This window comes from Phoenix dactylifera, chromosome 15, assembly GCF_009389715.1.
Source record: "Phoenix dactylifera cultivar Barhee BC4 chromosome 15, palm_55x_up_171113_PBpolish2nd_filt_p, whole genome shotgun sequence".
In the NCBI taxonomy this organism is placed as follows: domain Eukaryota; kingdom Viridiplantae; phylum Streptophyta; class Magnoliopsida; order Arecales; family Arecaceae; genus Phoenix; species Phoenix dactylifera.
In genome coordinates, this window is record NC_052406.1 from 1,986,021 (window position 1) to 2,011,322 (window position 25,302).

Here is a 25,302-nt window from a genome sequence, read left to right on the forward strand (position 1 = left end):
CACATCACATCTTGTTGCTCAATGTGTTTCTGTGTCAATTTGCCACTGTGTCCCTCCAAATAGGATGAGTTGGCATGTGCCATAGAGTTGATACTGATCAAATTTGTTGGACTTGCTCTGATGAGTCTTCTTAATTGGGACAGCTTGGGGCCAACCTTACTTGGGTTTACCTAACAGGTTCTTATATTGTTTTCAATTTAATGATTTTCTAGCTTTTTTTCTGACATCTGAATGATCCACGTGTCAGACCTTGAAGGAGTTCACTTCTGTTGCTGGAGCTGAAGTTCGATCATTAACAACACTTTATACTGCAGTGGTATGCCACCAGCTCTCTTCGGTTCACTGAAACTACCTATTTAATTATTCCTGCAATTTTTTATTTTAATAATCTTTCTAAAATTCTGAGTGCTGACAGGGTAGAAATGCAGATGCATTAGTGCTATATTTTGGTGAAGATCCTGCACGTTGTCCTTTCGAGCAAGGTAAGTTTGAGCCTACTTGCTGTGTCCTATTTTCATTTTCAGTTGAAGAAAATCAAATGAATCCTTGTTATTGTTTTCAGTTTCTTTAAAAATGCCATCTATCAGTACACACAATGTTGTGTCTCTTAGCAATGTAGAATTGATTCCTTTTGATTCATGCTTGAGCTCTGAAGTTGCAATTTCAAATATTCTCCAGGAAGAACAATTAAACTATTAGAAATAGGACACCTTGCCAACTTGTTGCAGTAATTTGGCGGAAGTTCCAAGTATTGTCTCACTATCATTGTTATTCAGGAAAATAGACATATCTCCCCTTTCTACCTTATTTTGACTTTTGTTAGGTTAAATAAACCATATATTCTGGAGTTTTTTTGTTGCCAGAATATTAATCTATTCACCATACCCCTACCATTTGAAGTTTGTCTGCCTCCTGATGATATCATGATATTGCATATAGAAAAAGCTGCCTATTTTTGTCATGCATAATCAACAGTCCTGCCAATGCTAAATGCAACATCTACATTCCATGTTGTTGCTGGAAATTGGACCCGGGGGCGGCCGTCGGAAGAGAAGGCGGAGCTCCGGGGAGAGTCGGTGAGTGGCGTTCCGTCGGCGGATGGCGTCCTCCGTGGGGCCTGCAAAAAGCCGGTGGCCGGAGTTTCCGGCGCCGGCCCTCCGATGGCTAAGTCAGAGGGGGGAAGATATGTGTAGAAGAAAAAATGTCCAGAGTTTCAGTGTCCAGCCCCCTCTAAGGTGGGAGGGTTCCCTTTTTATAGGGGGGCACTGGATTACCTGTGACGTGACGGGGCGAAGTTACCGTATGATTAAGCATGTCGGTTGAATCATTGCAGGATCATGTGAGTTAATGCCTTGCTGTAGGAGGTTAGGTCGGGACCAAGGAGTTGTCACGGCTGATCAGACGCAGCCGAGCTGATTTGCCATGGAGGGCTTGAGATCCGTAGATAGCAGGAGCCATGCGCATTAATTGTTTGAGTAAGTCGGGGGCCTGTATAGACCATGCGCATTAATGGTTGAGTGAGCAGGAGGCCTGCAGAGGCCATGCGCACTAATGGTTGAGTGAGCCGGAGGTCTGCAGAGGCCATGCGCACTAATGGTTGAGTGAGCCGGAGGTCTGCAGAGGCCATGCGCACTAATGGTTGAGTGAGCCAGAGGTCTGCAGATGCCATGCGCATTAATTGTTGACGGCAGTGGCAGGAGATGGTCTCTGGTCGAGCTGTAGAAAGGTGTGATCGCGGCGAGTGGATGGCGGGGTCAAGCTTCTGAGGTCGGGAGCTTCCAGGTCGGTCGTCTTGAGGTCGAGAGCTCCTAGGTTGGATGCCTGGTCGGGCGCCAGGTCGGTCGTCCAAGGTCGGGTGCTTCCAATCACGTGCTTTGGGGGGACTTGTATTTCCCTCAACACTACCCCCGACTTCTGAGTTCAAGCTGCTCGCGAGCTCGGACGTGGGAAGTAGTTGCTTTTATTGCAGTGGTGGGGGTCAGGGAGACTTTAAATTATGCCGGCGCTCCGCGCGCTTCGGGGTGCTTTTAATGAGAGGAGAGGGGGCGACGCCCTTTCGTCGTTCGAGGCTGTCTCCGCGGTGAGCTCATGATGGGGCCTCGGGATCCGATGGGACGCTTTCTTGATTTCGTATTCGAAGCGTCGATCCAGGTTAAATGTGTCGCTTCGGTTTTTGGACTGGCACGTGGTGCGATCTGGACGGAAGGCGGGATCCAGCCCCGCCGATCTGGGCCGTTGGGGGGTCTATATAAACCCCCCGACTCAGTCCTAGAAAGGTCTTGCTTGTTTGTTATCGCTGCCCTCCTTTCTTCTTTTTCTCCTGGTTGCGACCGAGCTTTCCCGGCGGCGTTCTGGGACGATTTCCGGCAGTGTTCAGAGGCGATTTCCGGCGACCCTATAGTAGGTCGTTTTCCCACACTGGCTCGGAAGTTCTTTTCTTTTCTTTAAATACCTGCTTTCTTCCCCTTCTTCGTTTTCGTTTCTCGCTCTTTCCTTCATTTTTCTTTTTTTTCTTGTGAGATGGGTCTTGGTCCCGGTGAGGTTGGGTCTACCTTGACCGAGGAGGAACTAGAGCTGGTCCGTTCCCGGTTCTTCTTCCGACCCGGGTTTCGTCTCGAACTCGCAGGGTCGGAAGGCCGGGTAACTAGACCTCCGCCAGGTCGGATCGGGGTGTACATCGATGCGCTCTGGGCCGGCCTACGGTTCCCTTTTCATAAGTGTGTGAATGACTTGTTGGTGGAGTACCAACTCGTCCCAGCACAGCTCACTCCAAATTCATGGAGGACCATTATCGGGTTTGCGTCCCTCTGGCTTGCGCATGGGATCCCGACCTCGTTGAGCATCTTCCGCCGGTCCTTTATGTTAAAGACGAACCCGGCGGACGTAGAGTGGCTGTATTTCGTCTGGAGGAGCGGCATATCGCTCTTCCGAGGTGCCCCTTCCTCGATTCATGAGTGGAAGGGGAGGTTTTTCTTTCTTTCTTCCGAGCTCTCGTGGAGGTTCGATCCGAGATGGGGGCGTCCCGGGCTGAAGGCCCTGAATAGGCTTAGTGGTCTTTCGGTGGACGAGCGGAGGGCTTTTGATGCTCTGCGAGGTCTCGGGAGGGACATCCTTCTGACCGAGTTTCTGATCGAGGAAGCTTTGGTGAACGTCGGCCTAAGCTCGGCGCGCCCCGAGGGTAAGGGCAGTTGTACTGCTCCTTCATTCTTCAGTTTTTTGCCTTATCTGTTCCTTTCCTTTGTTCTTTTGATGTTGGTCCGATACTTAGAAAAAATTTCTTCCTTTCTTTGTTTCAGACATTCCCCACATGTCGACCAGCAACACATCCCTTTTCTCTCGGCTGAAAAGGCGGGCAGTCGAGGCCGGCGGGGCTATGCCCGAGCCCCGAAAGAAGGCCAAGTCGGCGGCTACTTCTGCCCCTGCCGAGGTAAGGGGTTCTGAGGCCGGAGCTTCGGGGTCTGCCCGGGAGGGAGCTCCGACCACCGAGCGTGCGAGCTCGGGTTCTGGGGGAGCATCCGGCTCGGCGTCTCCAGCCTGCCCTGCCCCCATCTCTCAACGGTCAGGTTGGCCGATTATTCGCCTGCGGCGCTCGGGGCCCGAGCCGAGCAGGGGCCCCGAGGTCCCGAGTGCACCCCACCCCGTCGTCGCGAGCTCGGTCGGGCCGAGCTCTTCGGGGGCCGAAGGGAGAGAGTCGGCCGAGCCGGAGTCCCCGATACATGAGGGTAGCTCGGCCTTCCGAGACGGTGATGTTGCGCGCGCAGTATTCCGCCGCGCAATGCTCCCGGCGGACTGGGCCGAGTTCAGAACCCTCACGCTGGAGGAGATTGTCGATCAGACCTACCGTAATACTGTTCGGGTAAGTCACCTTTTTATTTTGTCCTTAGTCATCAGTATTTTTCTTCATTTTTACTTATTGTCGCTTTCCCTGCAGCACATCCACGAAGTCGATACCCTGGTATTCATTGCCTCGGAATGCCAGGACGAGTCCCGGCGGCTCTATAGGCAATTGGAGCCGGCCAAGAAGAGGATTGCCGAGCTGGAGGCCGCGTTGGCGGAAGCCGTAGCGCGGCGGGAGGCTACTGAGGCGGGTCGGCGAGCTATTGTTGACGAGCTCGAAGAAGAGAGGGCTGCGCATACTTTGGCAAGATCGGAGTTGCGCGCCTCCGAGGCGCGTCTTGCCGAAGCTCGCTCTGAGGCCGCCGGCCACAAGTATGAGGGCGGAATTCTCCGCCTAAAGGTCAAGCAGCTCGAGGCCCGAGAGAGGATGGCACTGGAGCGGGCTGAAAATGCCGTGGAACTCTTCAAGGAGTCGGAAGAGTTCTGCGACATGCTGGAGGAGGAGACCGTGGACAGGTTCCTCCGAGGCTTCGAGAATTTCCGAAGGCAAATGGCGCGATACTGCCCCCAGCTCGACCTTTCGGGGATCCGTCCAAGGATGGGGATAGGCGCCGAGACCGAGGCCGATGTGCCTACAATTCTTGCGGCCGAGGAGGAGCTTGCCGAGGCCGAAGCTGACATGGCCGACCAGGCGACGTTGGGGGCCCCTCCCGGGGAGGTTGCCGAGGATGCTTCCGAGGCCCCAGGCGAGGCCCCAGCTGAGGCCGCCGCGGAGAGTTCCGAGCCGACGCCTGTCGTAGACCCTCGGGTTATTGTTGTAGATGATACTGAGGGTGACACTGATGCAGCCGCCGCCTCCTAGGACTTTAGCTTTTCCTTTTGCTTTCCTTTTTGTAAGTGAGTTCGGCTTTTGAATACGGCCGAACCTTAATTTTGTACTCGGCCTTCAAGCCTCTATTAATGAAAAAGTTCTTTTCTACATTTGTGCTTGTCTCTTTTTGCATAATAGGTAAATTTTTACCTTGGCTGCTTAAATCAAATTCCTCCTTCGCAAATTTCTCTAAGTGTTTAATCTCGGCTAGGTCCGTAGGCTCGGATTCTGGTGGCGTTTGCTAAATTGTCGGGCTCAGCTCTGATAGGGATTGCGCTAAGGCTCCATGCTTAGATTTTAGGAAAATCCGCTAAGCCTTTGAGCTTGGGCTCCGAAGAAGTCCCACTAATTCTTTAGGCTCAGATTTTTAGGAAAGTTCGCTAAGTCTTTGAGCTCGGACTTTGAGGAGGTCTTGTTAGGCCTCTGGGTCTGTTCCCGGGGGGAGATCTGCTAAACCCTTGGGCTCGGCTTCCAAATCGCCGCAGCATTGAGCCCGGCTTTCAGAGGAGTTCCGTTAGACAAGCTTGCCAAAGCTTTAAGGTCGGGCTCCGGGGAGATCCCGCCAGACCAAGGTCAAGCTTGTCATGGAACTTTCGCGCTTTTGGTTTCGAACTTGGTCGAGGCTTCGCCGATCATTTTGTAGTATAAATAAGCAGACGTGATGACATAGGTGCTAGGTAAGATCATACCTTGTGCACCATTAGGATTGATTATCTATGCTAGGGGTAAGCGACTCCACTCTGTGGTCGACCTTTAAGGGCATTCCTCGGCCTGTAGTCTGCTTCCGCAAATGGTGTTATCCGTCGCAAGGATGGCGCCTTAGCCAGACTCTTGTGCGGGAGCATGGCTTGCTCTGGCCGAGTAGAGGAGAATGCCGCGCTCCCCATGAGGTGTTGTCTACTTCAGGCGTGCCTGCGAGCCGGGGGGTTCGCGAAGATACGACCCCATTGTTGAAGACTCGGGGGGAGGACCGCTTGGGTACTACCCCGCTGTGGTTATCGGGCGCCGCGGGGGACCGCGGATGTTCTTCCCCGTATTTCTTCCCGAGGCCGAGGGAGTTTGGGACTCTACGGTCAACACACGGGGCATCCCGACCTTAGTCGAGGGGTCGAGCACGAGGTCGTGGGAGCTTGGGCTCGCTGTCGACCTGGTGACGCTTTCCGAGGTCGAGGGAGTTTGAGACTCTACGGTCGACACACGGGGCATCCCGACCTTAGTCGAGGGATCGAGCACGAGGTCGAGGGGGCTTGGGCTCGCTGTCGACCTGGTGACGCTTCCCGAGGTCGAGGAAGTTTGAGACTCTACGGTCGACACACGGGGCATTCCGACCTTAGTCGAGGGATCGAGCACGAGGTCGAGGGAGCTTGGGCTCGCTGTCGACCTGGTGACGCTTTCCGAGGTCAAGGAAGTTTGAGACTCTACGGTCGACACACGGGGCATCCCGACCTTAGTCGAGGGATCGAGCACGAGGTCGAGGGAGCTTGGGCTCACCGTTGACTTGGTGATGCTTCCCGAGGTCGAGGGAGTTTGAGACTCTACGGTCGACACACGGGGCATCCCGAACTTAGTCGAGGTCTTTGAGGGAGATCGAGATCAAGCTCGATGTCGGCGTAGCGTGGTGTTCCAGACTTGGCTGGGGCATCCGAACTTGGTCGGGCATCCGAGCTCGGTCGGGCATCCGAGCTTGGTCGGGGTTTCTGAGGATCACAAATGTTACAATGTCAGGAGAAGCACAGAGTAATTAAGGAGAGTTATGAACGAATTGTTACGAGAAGGGAGCAGGAGTTGCGTTTCCAGGTGCTGTGGGCCCCCCGGGGGGAGCTACTGATAGTACATCCGGAGGTTCTCGGAGTTCCAGCTTCGTGGGATGAGGGTCCCATCAAGAGACTCCAACTTGTACGCTTCGGGTCGTTGCACTCGGGCAATCCGGTATGGTCCTTCCCAATTCGGGGCAAGCTTTCCTTGCTCGGTGGGCTGAGAAGCTTCGGCTCTCCTGAGGACGAGATCTCCTGACTTGAAGAGTTTGGCTTTTACTCTGGAGTTGTAGTACCGTGCCGTTTTCTGTTGATATCTCATCAGGCGGACCCGGGCTGTCTTCCTTGCTTCTTCGATGAGGTCCAGGTTACCCCTGAGCTGGGATGAGTTGGAGGCTGTCGTGATGTTCCACTCTCGATGAGGGGAGTCCGATTTTCAAAGGAATAACTGCTTCCGTTCCATATGCCAGGTTGAAGGGGGTCTCGCCAGTGGAAAGTCGGAGTGTTGTTCTGTAGGCCCAAAGGACATTGTAGAGGTCCTCGACCCATTGCCCCTTGGATCGGTCGAGTCTAGCTTTAAGCCTCTGAAGAATGGTGCGATTTGTCACCTCGGTCTCTCCATTCGTCTGTGGATGGGCTACCGAGGTGAAGCGGTGGTCGATGCCGAGCTCGGAGCAGAATTCTCTGAAACGGATGTTGTCGAACTGACAACCGTTGTCAGATATGTGGATGCGGGGGAGTCCAAATCTGCAGATTATTGACTTCCAAACAAAGTTCCGCATCTTCTGCTCGGTGATCCGGGCTACAGGCTCAGCTTCGACCCACTTGGTGAAATAGTCGATGGAGACGACCAGAAATTTTCTTTGCCCGGTAGCTAGGGGAAAGGGTCCCAGGATATCGATCCTCCATTGGGCAAATGGCCAGAGGGCGATGATCGAGGTCAGCGGGGCCGAGGGTCGGCGCTGGATATTGGCATTCCGCTGACACCGATCACATCTTCGGACGAAGCCCGTTGCGTCCTTTTGAAGTGTAGGCCAAAAGTATTCTTGGCGCAAGATTTTATGGGCTAGCGCCCGGCCTCCCAGATGGTTTCCGCAGATCCCTTCATGGACTCTCGCATAGCAAATCTGCCTCTGAGGGGCGGAGACATCTAAGGAGAGGAGAGGTGAACGACCGGCGGTAGAGCTTGCCTTCATATAGTAAGTACCGAGGAGCTTGACGCTTGATTCGGCGAACCTCGAGCTCATCGTCAGGGAGGGTTCCATCCTGCAAATAGTTGATGAACTCGTCCATCCAACTCGGCTCTGTGTCGATGCACATGGTCGGCTCAGATTCTTCTGTGCTGGGTGTTTGGAGATATTCGAGTACCGTCGCCTTGGAGAGCTCGTTCATACGGAAGGTCGCCAACTTCGACAGTTGATCAGCCCTGAGGTTCTCCGTTCTGGGGATATGGTGAATGTTGAAGGAACCTAGGGCAGATGTGAGGTTTCGCACCTTTTGGAGATATTTCTGCATTGATGGCTCCTTTGCTTCAAAATCCCCCAGAACCTGGCCCACGACCAGTTGGGAGTCGCGGAAGACCGTCAGGTCTTCCGCTTTCAGCTCCTTTGCCAACTTGAGCCTGGCAATGAGCGCCTCGTACTCTGCCTCATTGTTCGAGGCCGAGAACTCGAGGCGTAGGGCCTGCTCAGCCACTACCCTGTCCGGACTGGTGAGGATGAGACCTGCTCCGCTACCCCCCGAGGTCGAGGAGCCGTCCACATATAGGACTCATGGCGGCCTCGGGGTCCTCTCCATTGGCATGAGTGGGAGCTCGGGATCATCCGGCAAGGTGCACTCCACGATAAAATCGGCGAGTGTTTGGGCTTTGATAGCCGGCCTTGGTCGGTATTCGAGGTCGAACTCCTCGAGCTCAACTGCCCATTTGGCAACTCTTCCGGCGCGGTCCGACCTCTGCAAGATTTACTTCATAGGCTGGTCGGTCAATATGGCCACAGTGTGGGCCTGAAAGTAGGGTCGGAGTCTCCGAGCTGAAGTGATCAGGGCGAAAATTGTTTTCTCCAATTTAGAATATCGGGTCTCAGCATCTTAGTAGACAGGCCTCTGAAGCTTGTCCTCTTCCCGGACCAGAACTGAGCTTACTGCAACCGGGGAGACGGCCAGGTACAAATAAAGAACTTCGCCTTGCTGAGGCTTAGTGAGTAGTGGAGGGGACGCGAGAAGGCACCTAAGCTCTTCAAATGCTTGCTGGCATTCCTCCGACCATAGAAAGTTCTTTGGTCGTTTAAGGATATTGAAGAATGGGAGGCAGCACTCGGCCGACCTGGAGACAAACCTCCCTAAGGCCACGACCCGCCCGGTAAGCTTCTGCACCTCTTTGACCGTCTTTGGAGGTACCATCTCTTGCAGCGCTCGGATCTTCTCGGGGTTAGCTTCGACTCCGCGCTGGGTTACTACGAAGCCCAGGAATTTGCCCGAGGTGACTCCGAATGCGCACTTTGCTGGATTGAGCATCATTTGGTACTTCCTGAGCTTGGAGAATGTTTCATTGAGGTCAGCCACATGGTGCTCTGTTGTTCGGCTTTTCACCAGCATATCGTCCACGTAGACTTCCATGTTTCGGCCTATCTGATCTTTGAAGATTTGACTGACCAGCCTTTGGTATGTAGCTCCTGCATTCTTCAATCCAAACGGCATCACTTTGTAACAATAAGTGCCCTTGTCGGTGATGAAAGCCGTCTTCTCCTCATTTTCAGGCGCCATTCGGATTTGATTGTATCCCGAGAAGGCGTCCATGAAGGTCAGCAGCTGATATCCCGAGGTGGAGTCGACGAGCTGGTCGATGCTGGGGAGGGAAAAACTATCCTTCGGGCAGGCCTTGTTCAGGTCGGTGTAGTCCACGCACATACGTCATTTTCCATTGGCTTTCTTCACGAGGACCACGTTGGCGAGCCAGTCCGGATAGGAGACCTCCTGGATGAAGCCGGCCTCGAGGAGTCTGTCTACTTCCTCGGCCGCCGCTCGCTGCCGTTCCGGGGCGAAGCCCCGCTTCTTTTGTCTCACGGATCTGCAGGTCGGTTTCACCTGGAGTCGGTGAACCACGACCTCGGGGTCGATTTCCGGCATGTCGGCGGGCGACCAGGCGAAGACATCCATGTTGGCCTGGAGGAATTCGATCAGGCGCTCCCTTTCGCAGGAGCTCAAGCCGGAGCCGACCTGGACGGTTACCTCTGGGCAATTTTCTTGTAAAGAGATTTGGGTAAGGAGCTCACCAGGCTCTACCCGTTTCTTCCAGAGGTCGTTCCGCACGTCCAAGGTTTCAATGAGCATCATGCGGTCCATTGCTTGAGTTGGCGCCTCGGCCAGTAGCTCCTGTTGGCTTGACGCTTCAACCGATGGTTTTGCTTTGTAGGTTGCCATGTAGCACGGCTTGGCCACCGTCTAGTCTCCACGAGTTTCGCCTATCCCATGATCAGTGGGGAATCGCACGAGCAAGTGGTAGGTTGAGACTACAACCCGGAGGGCATTAAGTCCCGATCTTCCCAAAATGGCATTGTAGGCTGAAGGCAGGCGGACTACAAGGAAGTCCGTCCTCACGGTGCTTTCTCGGGGGGCGAGCCCGGCTGTGACAAGTAGTCTGATCTCGCCCTCGACCGGGACCGAGTCCCCGGTGAACCCGACTAACGGGGCGTTCATTTTTCAAAGCTGTCCTTCCGTTAATCCCATTTTTGGTAGGCATGATAGTACAAAACATTTGCCGAGCTTCCATTATCAACTAAGACACGCTTTACATCAAACTTATTTACAACCATGGAGATGACCACAGCGTTATCGTGAGGAGTTTCAACTCCTTCCATGTCCTCATCCGAGAGTGAGATAGCTTCGGAGATGCGCGGGCGCTTCGGAGGGGTCCTTTCTTCGGTTAGCTCTTCAGCCGAGCTTCCTCCAACAATGGTATTGATGATGCCGGCGATAGGCTTGTTGTCATTTGGATTTTCGGGCTGTGCGGCATTTTCCGCCGGCCTTCTTTCCTCACGCCGGTTTCGTACAAACCGGTTGAGTACTCCGCGGCGGATAAGCGCCTCAATCTCGTCTCGGGGCTGGAAACAATCCTCCGTGTCGTGGCCGTGGTCTCGGTAGAAGCGGCAATACTTTCTAGGATTGCGCGGGACTTCTACATCCCGCATCAGGGGCGGGGGCCGGAAGAAGTCCCGTCCTTCGATCTCCATTAGGATCTCGGCCCGGGATGCGTTGATAGGAGTGTAGCTCTCATACTTCCCCAGGAGCCTCCGTGGTCAAGATGGAGATCTCGGCCGAGGTGGGGACCTTGGCCGAGGTGGGGACCTCAGTCGAAGTGGTCCCTGCTGTCGAGGCGGGCTCCTTAGTCGAGGAAGATTCTTATCTCGGCGGGGAGATCGGTTTCTCTGGCGGCCGCGCTCCTTGCGACGCTTCTTCTGCTTCTTGAGGCCAGCTGGTCGCACCCCGCCTGGAGGCGATAGCCTCCTCGGCCTTCGCGTACTTCCGAGCCCGGGTCAGCATTTCGGTGAACTCAGCGGGGAAACTCTTCTCGATGGAGAAGAGAAACCTGTAGGAGCGAGCCCCAGTCTTCAGTGCCGACATGGCTATTGACTGGTCGAGCTCGCGGACCTTCCAGGTTGCAGCGGTGAAGCGGTCGAGATACTCCCTGAGAGATTCCCCCTTCCGCTGCTTGACGTCCAGGAGGGAATCCGATGTTCGCCGCTGACGCCGGCTGGCAGCAAAGTTGGTGGCGAACTGCCTACCGAGCTGCTCGAAAGAGGATACCGAAGTCGGCTTCAATCCGGAGAACCAAAGTCGAGCGGTTCCCCGAAGGGTAGCTGGGAAGACCTTGCAGAGCACAGCCTCCGAGGACCCTTGCAGTGCCATGAGGGCTCGGTAACTCTCCAAATGGTCGAGGGGGTCGGTAGTTCCGTTATAGGGCTCCACCTGGGGCATTTTGAACCTCAGTGGGACCGGCTCCTCCTCGATCTAGCGGAAGAAGGGGGACTTGGTAGTAAACTCAAAGTCGCCCTCGCACCTTGCCTTCCTGCTATGAAGCGCCTCAATCTAGTGCTCCAGGTTCTCGACCTTCCTGTCGAGCTCCCCGGGTTGGTGGATTGTCGCGGCAGTCTGCTCTGGCTCATGACGGTCCAGGGCTGACTCGGCTTCCGAGAGCTGTGGCCTTCTATCTATGCTTCTCCCTGGCAATTCTCTCTGGGGAGACGCTCGGGCTGAGTCCTGGTGACAGCATTGTTCTTCATTATTGGCTCTCGAGGAGCCGTGGAGGTTTCGACCCTGGGGCACTGGTCCGTTCGGAGGAAGCACCGGCTGAACCTGGGCCTGTGGAGGCGGCACAGGTGGGGCTCCCTCCCGCTGCAGGCCTTGGACGGCCGCGGCCAAGGCTTGGACCTGCTGCACCAGGATGTTGAACTGTTCCGGCTGGACTTGAGGAACTGGATCGGCCGGAGATGGTGAGTTCTGGACAGAGTGTCCAGGACTTGGTGGGAGACGCCGGGAGGTATTAGAGGCTCCTTTACTTCTCAACTTTATGGCCACAACTCGGGCCCTTCCTCTAGCGCCAACTGTTGCTGGAAATTGGACCCGGGGGCGGCCGTCGGGAGAGAAGGCGGAGCTCTGGGAAGAGTCGGTGAGTGGCGTTCCGTCGGCGGATGGCGTCCTCCGTGGGGCCTGCAAAAAGCCGGTGGCCGGGGTTTCCGGCGCCGACCCTCCGATGGCTAAGTTAGAGGGGGAAAGATATGTGTAGAAGAAAAAATGTCCAGAGTTTCAGTGTTCAGCCCCCTCTAAGGTGGGAGGGTTCCCCTTTTATAGGGGGGCACTGGATTACCTGTGACGTGACGGGGCGAAGTTACCATATGATTGAGCATGTCGGCTGAATCAATGCAGGATCGTGTGAGTTAATGCCTTGCTGTAAGAGGTTAGGTCGGGACCAAGGAGTTGTCACGGCTGATCAGACGCAGCCGAGCTGATTTGCCATTGAGGGTTTGAGATCCGTAGATAGTAGGAGCCATGCGCATTAATTGTTTGAGTGAGCCGGAGGCCTGTATAGACCATGCGCATTAATGGTTGAGTGAGCCGGAGGCCTGCAGAGACCATGCGCACTAAAGGTTGAGTGAGCCGGAGGTCTGCAGAGGCCATGCGCACTAATGGTTGAGTGAGCCGGAGGTCTGCAGAGGCCATGCGCATTAATTGTTGACGGCAGTGGCAGGGGATGGTCTCTGGTCAAGCTGCAAAAAGGTGTGATCGCGGCGAGTGGATAGCGGGGTCAAGCTTCCGAGGTCGGTCGTCTCGAGGTCGAGAGCTCCTAGGTTGGATGCCTGGTCGGGCGCCAGGTCGGTCGTCCGAGGTCGGGTGCCAAGTCGGTCGTCCGAGGTCGGGCGCCAGGTCGGGTGCTTCCAATCACGTGCTTTGGGGGGACTTGTATTTCCCGTGTATGGGGCGGTTTTAAATTCATAGTTTGGCTTCTCTTTCAGCTAGCAATTAACCTGATATATATCTGCCATTTATTTACCTTGAATTGAGAATGGCATCAGGACCCTTTCATAGGGAACAGGTAGTTGATAGGTTATCAAAAAATACATAGGAAGATGGTACAAGATTAATGCATCCAAAAATTGTTCAAAAGGTCTGTGATGATCCTGCACATCTTCTGTGTGCATGCTGGTATGTGTTTTCCTCTGTTTTTTTGGTTCAATTAAAGAACAACTTGATCACTCTGTTAAATATGATGATGTATATGTACTTGTCTTTCTTGCTTATAGGCTTCCACTGTTATGTTATGCTTATGATTCCTCCAGCTGCAGTTAATAGCTGTAACAAGCAGAGATTTGTGAGACATACATGAACATTTATACCAGTTGTAAGCTCAAAATTTAAGAAGTTGGTGGCCTTCCTGTCAGTGTCAAACTGTGGTTGCCACTAACCATTTTCCACATTTTACTTCTCACTTCTATATTTCTTGTGGAAAAATGGGCGAACAGTTCCACAACAAGTATAACCCATGAAAAATGGAGGTATATCGGGATAAATGAGATGTTGTGCTTCCGAAATTTTATATGATAGTTAAAACCACAGTGCATTTTAAACACGGAGAAATTTCTTTGGAAGAAGATGTCACATCAAGTTTGCAAGGTTGGAATTTTGAGCAAAGGACCCACAAATGGATTGGATATGGATCAGAAATTAGTGTATGCTTTTCTGTATCCATATTTATTCAGTTGGTATGAATACAGGTATGGTTATTAGTTGGGTGCTAAAATTTTTTATCTGTATCTGTTCTAAGCTGTATGGATATGAAGCTGATACTACTCTGGATACAAATTGGATTCTTGTGCAAAGTTCAATAATGACAACTGATGTTAAATGATATAATCATAAAAGATAAGAACAATGAAAGAGTTGCATTTTACTTATTTGTCTACAATTTGGCAAGCATACATGTGAAGTATAAATCAGGTTATGAAAATCCTGACATATAGATGTTCTTTGCTAATATGTCAAGTATCTGGATTCTTGGATATGAATCCAAAAATGAAACTTAGAAGCTGTATCCAACAATGTTTTTATCTCTGTATCCAAGTCCACATTCGTATTGACAATTTCTTTGTATCGAAGTCTGTATTTGTATCTGACAATTTTTCTACCTATCTGAACCCATATACAAATCTTATTGGATACTAATTTTTGTATCTGAATCCAATTCGATTCAATATGAATTTGGATCCAGTACTGGACCCACCCACTTTCAGCCCTACCCACAAGCATAAGCTGAATGAGGCAAAGTCGAAGATGGCAAGCATGGGGAATCCTAGGATGCTTTGAGTTGAAGTTGGTATATTTTGGAGTCAAATACGAATATGAGGGAAGATATCCTTGATGAGAAATGGTTTGAGAAGAGAAGATCACAGTCAAATAATGCTCATATGAGGGAAACGAAAAATGATTTGAAGTAATTTACCAATTTGGAGACTGGTCATCATAGACAAAAAGCCAAAAGTGAAACAGGTTCTACATGGTCGACCTTAGTTTGGTGTAATAAGGTTCATTTTCTTTGTTTCTTCTCAGAATGCCGAAACCATGCCATTTTATTATTATTACCATGTCAGGGGCCTCAATAGCCCACTTTGTATGGCTTCTTGTTTTCTAAAGAATTTGCATTATGTATGATATTCAATTTTAGCTCTTCTTCTTCCTTATGTGGAACATAATGATTACAAATGAAAAGATTTTGATAATTCATTAAATTCTATGTGCCTAACTCTTTACATTCGAATTATCTGTTTGAGACAAAGTATCATGTATCTCACTTGCTCTGTATATAATCTAATCTTTATTTGCCAAAAACAAAAAAATGCAGTGATATCTACTCTTACAAATTTTGTCTCAATGTTTCGGCGGGCACACCAAGAGAATTGCAAGCAGGCTGAGGTTGAGAAGAAAAAAGTCCAAAAAGAGTCTGAAGTAGAGAAGTTTAAAGCTTCCAACAGGATGAGTGAAAATGTTAGATCACCTATTTTTTATTCACTATCCTTAGTATATGCTTATGATTTCTGTCTGCCTTGTGAGTCCTGTTTTCCTTATTAGTTGATTTAAATTTTGCTTGGGACCTGAAGGCAGCAAGACAGAGCCAACAGCTGCAGCAGACAACAGAGAAGAAGAAAGCTACAAATTGGCGAGGAAAGGATGTTAGTTGACCTCTGACCTGCTGACACTGGCATTTCAGTTTTGATCTCTGCCTGCCTCAGGAACCCATGCTCTGACGATCATAATGTTTAGCAGTCCTATATTTCCCAGAGGACTCGAGGATAGGAAACCTGGCCAGCTGTTCCTGCAAGAATGGCGTTGAATTCATGGACAGCGAAACCTCCCAATGGAGAACACCTGATCCTGCTAACTCTCGCCTTAAGCGATACATGAATCTTTCAGCTGTGTTACTGATGTCAGATCTGTTGTTCATGTCGATACAGTTATTCTGGAGGCAGACATCCGACAGCGGGCCAAAAGGAGCTCTGGATTCTGTATTCTTGTTTTGTACAAAGCTAACCACTTAGTTCTTTCCATTCTTGCTTTTTGGCATTCTAGATAGGCCCAGGCATAGGTCAGGAATTATACAATAGAGGTGAAAGAAATAAGACAGTTGAATTTGTATCCATGTTTTCACATGTAATTTTGTAATCCAAGAATGCTCCCATGCAGCCGCATTATGCTGCTCTTTAACTCTCTCTCTCTCTCTTTCTCTCCATGCATTAGACGTCTGGACTTTTATGAACTTGGTGTCCACTGAACTCCATTGGATCACAAACGCTTCATCATGAGATGAGTTTTTGAATCCCTTGTATGATTTTTTTTTTTAAAAAAAACAACAATGATAAGGTGACAAGGCATTATCCGAGTTCCATTTTTTGACCTGAAAATAGTTGTTAGGTCAGTTTCAGCAGGGATGATAGGTTTGACATGGCATGGTTGGTATGACAATGGTTTCCTCTCTCTCTTAGATAAGCAGTCAGCCAGATGATTGTAATGTTGTCATCGTTGCTCGAAACCTGTAGTGATTGAACGCTGTTTTGGCAACTCAAAATTATCATCTGAACTGTTCTTCTACTAGCCTATGGTATAGGTTTCTGGAGATTGACCACTTCCGCAATGGTACTAAAATCTGAGAGAATTCTAAAACTATATCCTGTCCCATTGACATCTTGGGGTAATACGACCATCTTCCCATTAGACGTTTGTATTCTCCAGATGAGCCGATATATCCTAAATTCATTTTCACAGATTTTTGGGATGAAAAAAATAAAAAAGAAAAAGAAGCAAAGAGTAGAATAATTGAGAATAGAGATCTCCGAAATCAATAAGCAAATTTTATTAATTTAATAAACCACTGACTAATACTAAAAACCAAATCCTAAAAATACTAGAAAAACTAAACAGAATAAACAATAAAAGATAGATAAAGTTAAAAGATAAATAAGAAACCGGTAAAGATTTTCTTATAATATTAGAGTCGTACCAAAAGTTTTGGTTGTTGATAGGGGAATCAAATGCAATTAATTTTTGTGGTAGGGGGTAAAAAGCCAACTCTATAAAGGACAAGAGGTAACACATTCATTTCTTTCTTTTGGAAGGCTAGAACCCAATGCCATTACCATATCATCGTCTATAACAAGGTTGCAGCACTGACAACGAAAACCAAAAAGAACACAACCCACAATGGCAAGGCCGCGTGGTAGCTCTGCTGATTCAAGTAGCCTTCGTGCCTCAGAGTACATGTCACAATCTTTTGCCAAACACAACATGAAAGGTAGCTCTGCTGATTTTGAGACCAAGATTGGGAGACATGGGATTCACCTCACTGAACAAATACAGGTATAAGAGGTTCTCAAACTTTTGACCAATCCCATTACCTAAAATATGTAAGCTAGTTTCTAAACAGACTCTTATATAGAGGGAGGAGGATTCCCTTAAGTTTCTTCTCAGATGATTGAAGACTAGCTCAATATCTAATGCTCCATGCCATGAGCAGACAAACACAGAAGGACTATGGCAAGTAACAAGCATCACCCACAGACCACAGTGACAGGCTTTTGGCTGTCTCCATACGATGGCATGCCATGTGGGTCTCTTGCGAACATTTGGACTGAACTGAAGCACATAGAGACCCTATGCTGACTAGATCCATCTGTCATGCCCCGAAATCCGGAATATAATACGGTCATGCTACCGAAAGATACAATTTATGATAAAACGGAGCCAACCATTATATCTTAGCTTCCAAGTCCATCACAAATAAAATATAATAATTAAAAATTTAATTTTATTATTCATTAAATAAAACCAATACTGGTTCAGAGCATCTAAATCCAAATATAAATACCAATCCATAATTCTCAATATTAAGAAAATCATTAAGTACAAATTTTATAGTCAATTAAAATACTAAATTTCTTCAATAAAATCACCAAGCTTGCTAGTGCGAACTCCAAACCTAAACCATCCTTCGTTCCTATCAACTCTATTCGTCCGAAGAAAGAAAAATAAAAATAGAGATATATGAGCGAAACAGCTCAGTAAAGAAATCTTACCTTATCTTATCGGATCAAGCATAAGTTTTTTTATGCCAATGTATCATTAAAAAAATAAAATAAAACATTTCATAATACCGTATATTAAAATAAGTTATAAAGCCAATTATGTATGCATAAATCATTTATCTTTCATAAACATAGTTCTAAGTTTATATTGCAAATAAATTCATAAATCATTCTTCTGCCATTTAGTCATATCATAATTCAAAATATTGCACATAGATATTCGTGCTATGGTCACTTTATACTCGTGACAGAGTGTTTATAATCGACAAAGATTCTTGTTTTCAATGCCAACTTTATACTCGATGGCGGGCCAGTGTTCTTATGGATGCTAGCTTCGGATATCATTTTTTTTCAATTCTAGAGATCATACATAACTATCTGAGTCTTTCAAATACTTATATCTTTTTCTTAAAGTATATACATAAATAGTTGAAAATACTAAATGGTATGATCAGATTTGTCTTTTCTAACAAAACTATTTCATTAAAATATTTATAGAACTATTTTTTATAATAAAGCATAATTTTTATAACATATGTGTTGATTCATAATTTATCATATATATGAAAAACATGATAATTTGAAAAATAATGTGTGAAAGATCTACTTGTTTCTTTCGCCTTAGACCGTCAAATCAGTTAACCCTATTTAAAAATATTAAAAGCAAAATTAATTTCTGTTCAATGATTTTAATCGGATTAAAATAATAAAAAAGGAGATGATTAGTCAGGTGACAGAGTATGGTGGCTTTGGATGGGTCGGGTTTAAGCAACTTAGTCAATGAATCACGAGGCATGGACTTGATCAGGCTTGAGATCGTTTGATAGGTTCATCATCAGTGGATTCCAAGGACACTTAACATGGTCGGGGTGACCGGTCTGGCTGCTATTGCCGAGCACCCTCCTTCATCTAGGAAGAAGAAGAGAGAGATAGAGCCTCATGATCGACCGGTCAATGACCGGGCCCTCACACTATCAGTTTCTTCTGAGGTTTGACCTTTTCACGTAGGGTCAACTGCAGTGATGGGCTTGGCTCATCCTCCCTAAAAGAGAAATTTTCTATCTATTCAGCCAAGAGGGTATGGCAGCCATATGAGTTTAGAATCAGGCGCCAATCTGGATCTAAGAGCCCATATTTCTTCTAAATCTTGTTTGAAGCTCTGCTTCTGCACAATCTGAGATGACAGCCATGTCTCACTTCTGACCAAAGCTTAATAAAATGGAGAGGGAGAGAGAAGAAAAAGAGGGGTGGGGAGGAAGATGGATTGGAAGAAGATGATTGGAAGGGCTAAGACCATAAGTCACCAAACCTCTCTCCCATATTTGGTCTTCAGCCCATCACCATTCATCTCACTCAAATCCAATGTCTTACCCTGTATCAGGGGGACGGCATGGCATGGGACTAGTACCAAAGAAAGGAGTCTTTTGGAAATCCAATTCTGGCTAGTCATCCATTGATTCTCTCTGCTCACCCCAGTCAGAGTCACACCAACCAGTTCTTATGACCCCTTTGGGAAAGAAAGGTTCACAGGACAAGAAGCACCCAACAGCTCACCACTTCTCCCCACAATCATAAATCTTATCCTCACTGGATTTATGGGCCTTGAAGCAGGGGCCCTCCAATTGATGTGACTGCTGCATTGGCAAAGGATTGTGCTTGGATCCTTTTCTTCTTTATCTTTCCATATCAGCATTGGCATTTTTGGCTCCAATCAGAGGTTGGAAATGAGGAAGCATGGGTGGCAGCTTCCATACCATCCTCTTCAGGTATGGATTTTTTCTCCTACTATTTTCCCTGTTTTTTCTTCTCATTATCATGAAATAGGTTCTGATTTTGTTTTTCTGGCATTGGCGTTTGCTTTCTATGTATTCTTTGTGCCCTTAGTTGGAAAGACGCTGTCTGAATATGGGGATCTTCACTCCCCTGATAAGCCATTTCACTGACCAATGTGACTCATTCCTTCTCTTTATTTTCTTTCCTGATATTTTCTGGGTGTTTGTGGTGGGAACTATCTGTTGTGGTTGCTTGTTGGGTTTTTAAATCTTTTTGTTGGTGGAGTTGGATATGATTGCCCTGGGCTTTTCTTTGATGTGGGTTATCCCCATTTTATATCTTTGCTTGCTTGAATTCTTTTCCTCAATTTTTTCATGAAAAAATGAAGGTGCATTTGTTTATTTATACGTTTTGATGTGCATTTCAGATAATAAGTAAAGATTGCTATGCACATTTTTGGTGGGACAAAGAGGCTTTTCTGTAGTTTGCATTTGTATTTTTTATGTTTTTATTGAGATTTCTTGTATTTGCAGTGATTATTAATGTGGACTTTATGCTTACTTTGGAGCCACCATTGGATGTCTGAGTGTTGGAAGACTCATGTAGTATAACTCGGTGAGAAAAGAAATAAGAAAGATTTTCAAAGAAAGTGACATCCATGGACACAAATCTTTTATTTGTTTTGGGGTGGCCCGCTAGAATATCCAACAAAGACACATTTGAAAGACTTATAATCAAGTTTGTTTCTGAGAGGACTCATGATTGTTTTGGTGTATGATTTCATGTCATAATGTTGGAAATCTATATGTTGTCCAATCTGTCCCCCCGTGGAGTATCATTGGATTTGGTAAATTTTCTTGTAGAATTCCACATTTCCCTTTTCTGGAAATGTAAAATAATTTTTGACCGCTAAAAGTACAGTATGATTCTCTGGTCTATCATCACTTGCAGAATGCCAGAGAACTTTGGGGCCTCTCTTGTGACTTAAAAATTAGGAAGACCATTGTTAAAATGAAAAAAAAAATTGTGCCTTACCCTGACAGTAATGTAATAAATCCTGTCATATGTGTAGTGAATTTGCAGACTATAAAAGAGGAGGAAGCATTAAAATTGGAAAAAAACATTGATTTCATCTGTGATTCAGAAGCCTGCCACTTCTCAAGTATCTTGCCCTCTCTGTATGTAAAATTCCAGTTGAGAATCTGCTGTACTAGCAGAGTTTTCTATTTGGCTGTGCAGATGAAGAATATCTTCTTTAGGTGAAATATAACAGCTTGGTTCTTGCTACATTTTTTGCTCCAAACAAATCATTGCACTTGGATGAAATAATCAGCATGTGGCACTTGGATGCCCGATAACATCCATATTTTAAGTCTACAAAATATTCCATTGAAGTGATCAAACAAATCGTTATGATCTTAAACAAGTGGAAGGATTACAACATGGTAGGCATAAGTTGAGTTTCCAATATTACAAAGGTCCACAAGGAAGAATACCAAGCTATGAACCCTTGAAACTTGTTCAAGTGTTAAAATGATGCAGTAATGCCAGAAATAACCTAATTATATACCTACAATGGGCCATAATTCTCACAAATAATTTGTAATATGATAGTCTATTTAGCCTGTGCATGTTCCCTTGACATTATGTACCAGTCACCTCACTATATAAACATAACACAACACCTTGAGGTGCCTATATGCCCACATAATAATTTAGTTAAATGATATTGGGCACAGGCTGAAGCAGTGCGGTTGTCAAGAGATTACAATTTGAGAGGTAGCTATCTTTGTAGAATTAAACTGTAACATGTGTAAGGTCTTATTGTAGACTGATGCTGATTGAAAAATGCAAAAGTACTGATAACCTTCTGTTTCTTGTCAGGTGACATGCGTCTTCTGTTCATATGTTTGGTGTGCTGCAACAGATCCTGCACATCCAGGGGTTTTCAAGTCTAAGAAATATCATCAAGTGGAGAGCAGTATGAAACAGACTCAACCCCAAGGAATTTAGAGGAGGCTTGACAAATGAAGCGCATGCTGCAACAACTGGTGACAAATCACTGGATGAGCAAATCCACAAAGATGCTATTGATGGAAAAGAGAATGATAGGCTTCAGCGAGAGCTTATCTTGTTGCAATACTTTCTTGGCTGTTTTCTTGAGCTGGTGTCCTTTGTCTTTTAAATGCAATCGGTGCCATTCACATGAGCAGTCATCTGAATACCAAATGAGTGAGGAGGGGATGTTCTTCTGCAGTTCATGTGAAGTAGAGGTATGCAATCTGCATCAGATGATGATATTTATTGAGACAGGAAAACCTTTGCTACCCATTGAAAAACGGCATGCCTCATATGTGCTTGTTTTTAGACTACTACTAATGTTTGCAGACGAAAAACATGAATGTGCTAATTTGATTTGTATACTATTGTTGTTATCTCAAAGTATCTGGTGTGTGTTGTTTCCTTATTGCATTTTCTAGTTGAAATATAAGAAAACATTTAATGATTTTTCTTCCTTTACACGAATTAATGAAAAATACATTGGCTTCTTCTGGTTGCATATTATTACATACCTCTGTGTAACAACATGCTCAACTTATTTCCTCTGTTCACCCCTTCTCGATGCTTTAAGTCACCATTCAACATTTGTATCTTCCATCACAAATTTAAGTAACCTCGCACCAGAAGTAGGTGCTGGTTTCTTCTTTTCCTGACATTCCTATCTTGGTTTAATATTGGGGATGTGATGAATGGGCCTCCAGATAGGCCGACCTGGACCAAAGTCGGTAGGCCCATCTGGCTATGGTCACCAGGAGAACGGTCGCTGCAGCCATTAGAGGTGGTTGCAACCGCCTAACGGTTGGCTGTTGCAGCCGTCCTTATCTCATTCCTCCCCGGGGGCTATAAAAAAAAAGAAGAGAGGGGAAGAAGAAGAAGAAGAAACAGAAGAGAGAGAGAGAGGCGTTCTTGTGGTCGTTGTCGTCGATGGCCCTCAGCCATAAGCACCGCCGGGCTTCGGCCGCAGGTGTTTTCGATCCTCGGCCGCAGCCGCCGTGGGGCCAGAGGACAGAATATCCTCTATCCCTCTTTTCTGTTTCTGAGATGAAATAGAGGAAGGGCTCCACAGCTGTCGGCCGCAGCCGCAGCCGCCGCCAGTCCTCGGTCGGAGCTGTAGTCGGGCCAGAGTCCCTTCTCCTTCTCTCTCTCCGGTGGGGCAGAGGGGCAGCTCTCGCCTCCTCCCTTCGGTGAAGAGAAGAAGGGTGGCAGAAGAAGAAGAAGAAGAAGGGAAGGGGGAAGGGCTTCCTGGGGTCCTCGATTGCAGATCTGGCTTTGGTGCTCGGCCGCAGCCATCGTCGAGCTGGAGGCTCTTACTCCCCTTCCCTGTCGCGGCGAGCTCCTCTTCCCTGCTTTCGTGGGGGTGAGGGAGGTTCTTCCTTCCCTCCCCTGCTGCAGTGAGGACGGGGGAGGAGCCGAGCCTATTTCAGGGACTTGAAACCTGTTCAAGTCTATTCCAGGATTTAATTTAGATTTTAATTATCGAATGGCGAGTAATTCATTTTAACTGTTTGGATAGATATAGTGGATTTGTCATCCGAGCCTAAGAATTTGTGAGCGAATCGAGGTAAATGACCCTAACATAAATTTTATTGATTTCGAATTACTGAAATTATTTTAGATGTGAAATTATAAATTATATGACTAATCATGCATTTTTTAAAAAATATGATCAAGCATAGGTTTGCAAGTGCTTCATGATTTTGGTTAAATAGCATCCTTCGTAAATACTTTATTGCGTATATATGAATTATGATTCTAAAAAAATTGCATGAAAATGATATTTGTGGCATGATTATGCATTTTAAACTTTACGATGCCATTATGTATTTTTTCCAACTTATTTATGAAATATGGTTTACAAAAAGTATGAAATGATTTATGAACTTTCAGATAGCTATGTACGACCCTCGCTAGTGGGTATAATAGCTCGACATACGGCTCTCGCTAGCGGATATAATAGCTCCGCATATGGCCCTACCAATGGGCATAATAGTTGGCAAGATTATGGCCCTGTCACGGGTTATAGTGACCATAGCAGCACAACAGTCTGAGAGTACGATTTTAAAGCATAGATAAATGACAGTAATTTACATTGCATTTCCAGCTTTACGAATATGCATGATTTGAGCATGCATTGCTTTCTGACTTATTTTGGGTATATTGTCTATGAAATGCATTACTTTGCTATAACTACATTTTCTTTAAATAATGCATTGGTATGTGAAATATTATGCTTAATTCGGTAAGATGGTGCATGGTTACTTACTGACCCGCATGGCTCATTTATCTCCTTATTTTTTTTCGATAAATAAAGTTGCTAGGAGCAGGGAGCCTAAAGCCTATAGGGTTTGGGGTGATTGATTCTGGACGTTCAAATTTTAGAGCTCTGTACAGTTGCTTTTTGGAAAACATTTTATAAATAAAATGCTACTTTTGTTATAATTTAGTATTGTGGCTTCGTGTTATTGTGGGCAATAGTTTACAGTAGCATGACCATGTCACGGGCCGGATCTGGGACGTGACATGGGAATTGATAAGAAATTCAATTTTTTCTCAGTTTGATGTTGTTCCTCCAGAAATCAGCACATCTGTGAATCCCACAGGTAAGAAGATGATGGTGGAGGAATCAACAAAGAGAAAAAGTGCAGGAACGGCAAAATTGGTCCTTGAACCCTGGCACATCTTAATGCAGATGAAGTTTCAAAAGCAGCTGCAGAAGCGAGGAGAAGGTCCACGGTTCTGCAGCCATTTGTGAGACGAGAAACGCCACCGGGACGTGACAGATAATAGCTTTGGAAGAGCCAGTGGCAGGATAGTTCCAAGGCCTGATAATCAAAGGGGACCTAACAAAAGAGGCAGGTTCCTGGTGGATGTTCCTCTTGAGCCCCTTGCCAAAATATCAGCCAGAAACACTGAGAGTGACAATCGTTGCTTTTCGGCCAAACCAACCTGTGTCTTCTGCAACAATCGTTGCCTCTTCTCCTGACTGCATTACAGACTCATCTGATCTGCATTCGTTTCACATTTCCTCATCTGGAGCTGAAGAAGTACAGGTGCTCACATCTATTCCTGTCCCAGGCATTGTTGCATGGAAGGGGATTCAGCTCTCGAGATCAACCAGTGATGGGTTTGAAGCATCTGGTGGTGAGGACAGTGACCGGATTCCATCAAGAATTGTGCACAGATCATCTAACCGGGCTAACCTGGTCCTTAACTCAGGCCGTGGTGAGATGGCGGCTGATTTCAGGGCATCCTCTGCAAGCCTGCAATCTTATGCTAGACTGCTTTAATCAAAATGATGTCTAAGATTCACATGTTTGGATCCACTTCAGCAAGTAGAGGTTGGAAATGGTCCCTGAGACTTGTTGACCATTTCAGATGAAAATGGTTACTGAGAGGATTTCCTTTGGTTGTCAAGATTGCAATGACTGGATCCTTCATGAAACTTGATCGTGCCTTGAAATAAAATTAGATAAAGGAATTTGCTTTAATGCTTAAACGTATGATGGTCATTTGGTTCACATATTTGAGTCATCAAGGTTGACCAGATGGTTTTCTACCAAAATGCCCTTGTCATCTCTCTTCTCCATTGTTTCATGCTGTACATTCACATTCATCGCCTTGTTGGTTTATTGTCGATGTTTGGCTGGCATTCCAAGTTGAACTAAGTTCACTCATGTAAGATTATCTGAAATTATTTAAGATCTCACAAAAACAAAACTGTCACTTGTCTTCTAAGATGTATGCTGTATTTCAAGCAGAAAAGCCATATAAATTCACAAATATTTTTGTCTCTACAGGGTAATCCAAGTGTTCTTGTTATGTAGGGCACTTTGGAATTTCAATTGAGGTGTGGCTCTCATCGCATCCAGTACAATTGCTA

At 46.9% G+C, this 25,302-nt stretch overlaps 1 protein-coding gene and 1 pseudogene across 3 annotated transcripts in view; both read left to right on the top strand.

Annotated features, from left to right (window-relative positions):
* LOC103707456 (formin-like protein 5) overlaps positions 1–15,718 on the top strand; it is a 44,370-nt gene extending 28,652 nt beyond the window's left edge. For 2 of the 3 annotated variants that reach the window (XM_026804794.2, XM_039134071.1), the window contains exons 15-18: positions 248–316; positions 416–482; positions 14,855–14,997; positions 15,115–15,718. In XM_026804794.2, the coding sequence (XP_026660595.2) occupies positions 248–316; positions 416–482; positions 14,855–14,997; positions 15,115–15,198 (363 nt within the window). In that variant the 3' untranslated portion in view covers positions 15,199–15,718. Of the gene's footprint in view, positions 1–247; positions 317–415; positions 483–14,854; positions 14,998–15,110 lie in introns of all 3 variants that reach the window. The other variant, XM_026804795.2, reaches the window with a different exon arrangement.
* A 989-nt stretch (positions 15,719–16,707) lies between these two features.
* Positions 16,708–25,232, top strand: LOC120113322 (annotated as a pseudogene).
* Positions 25,233–25,302: the final 70 nt, after the last annotated feature.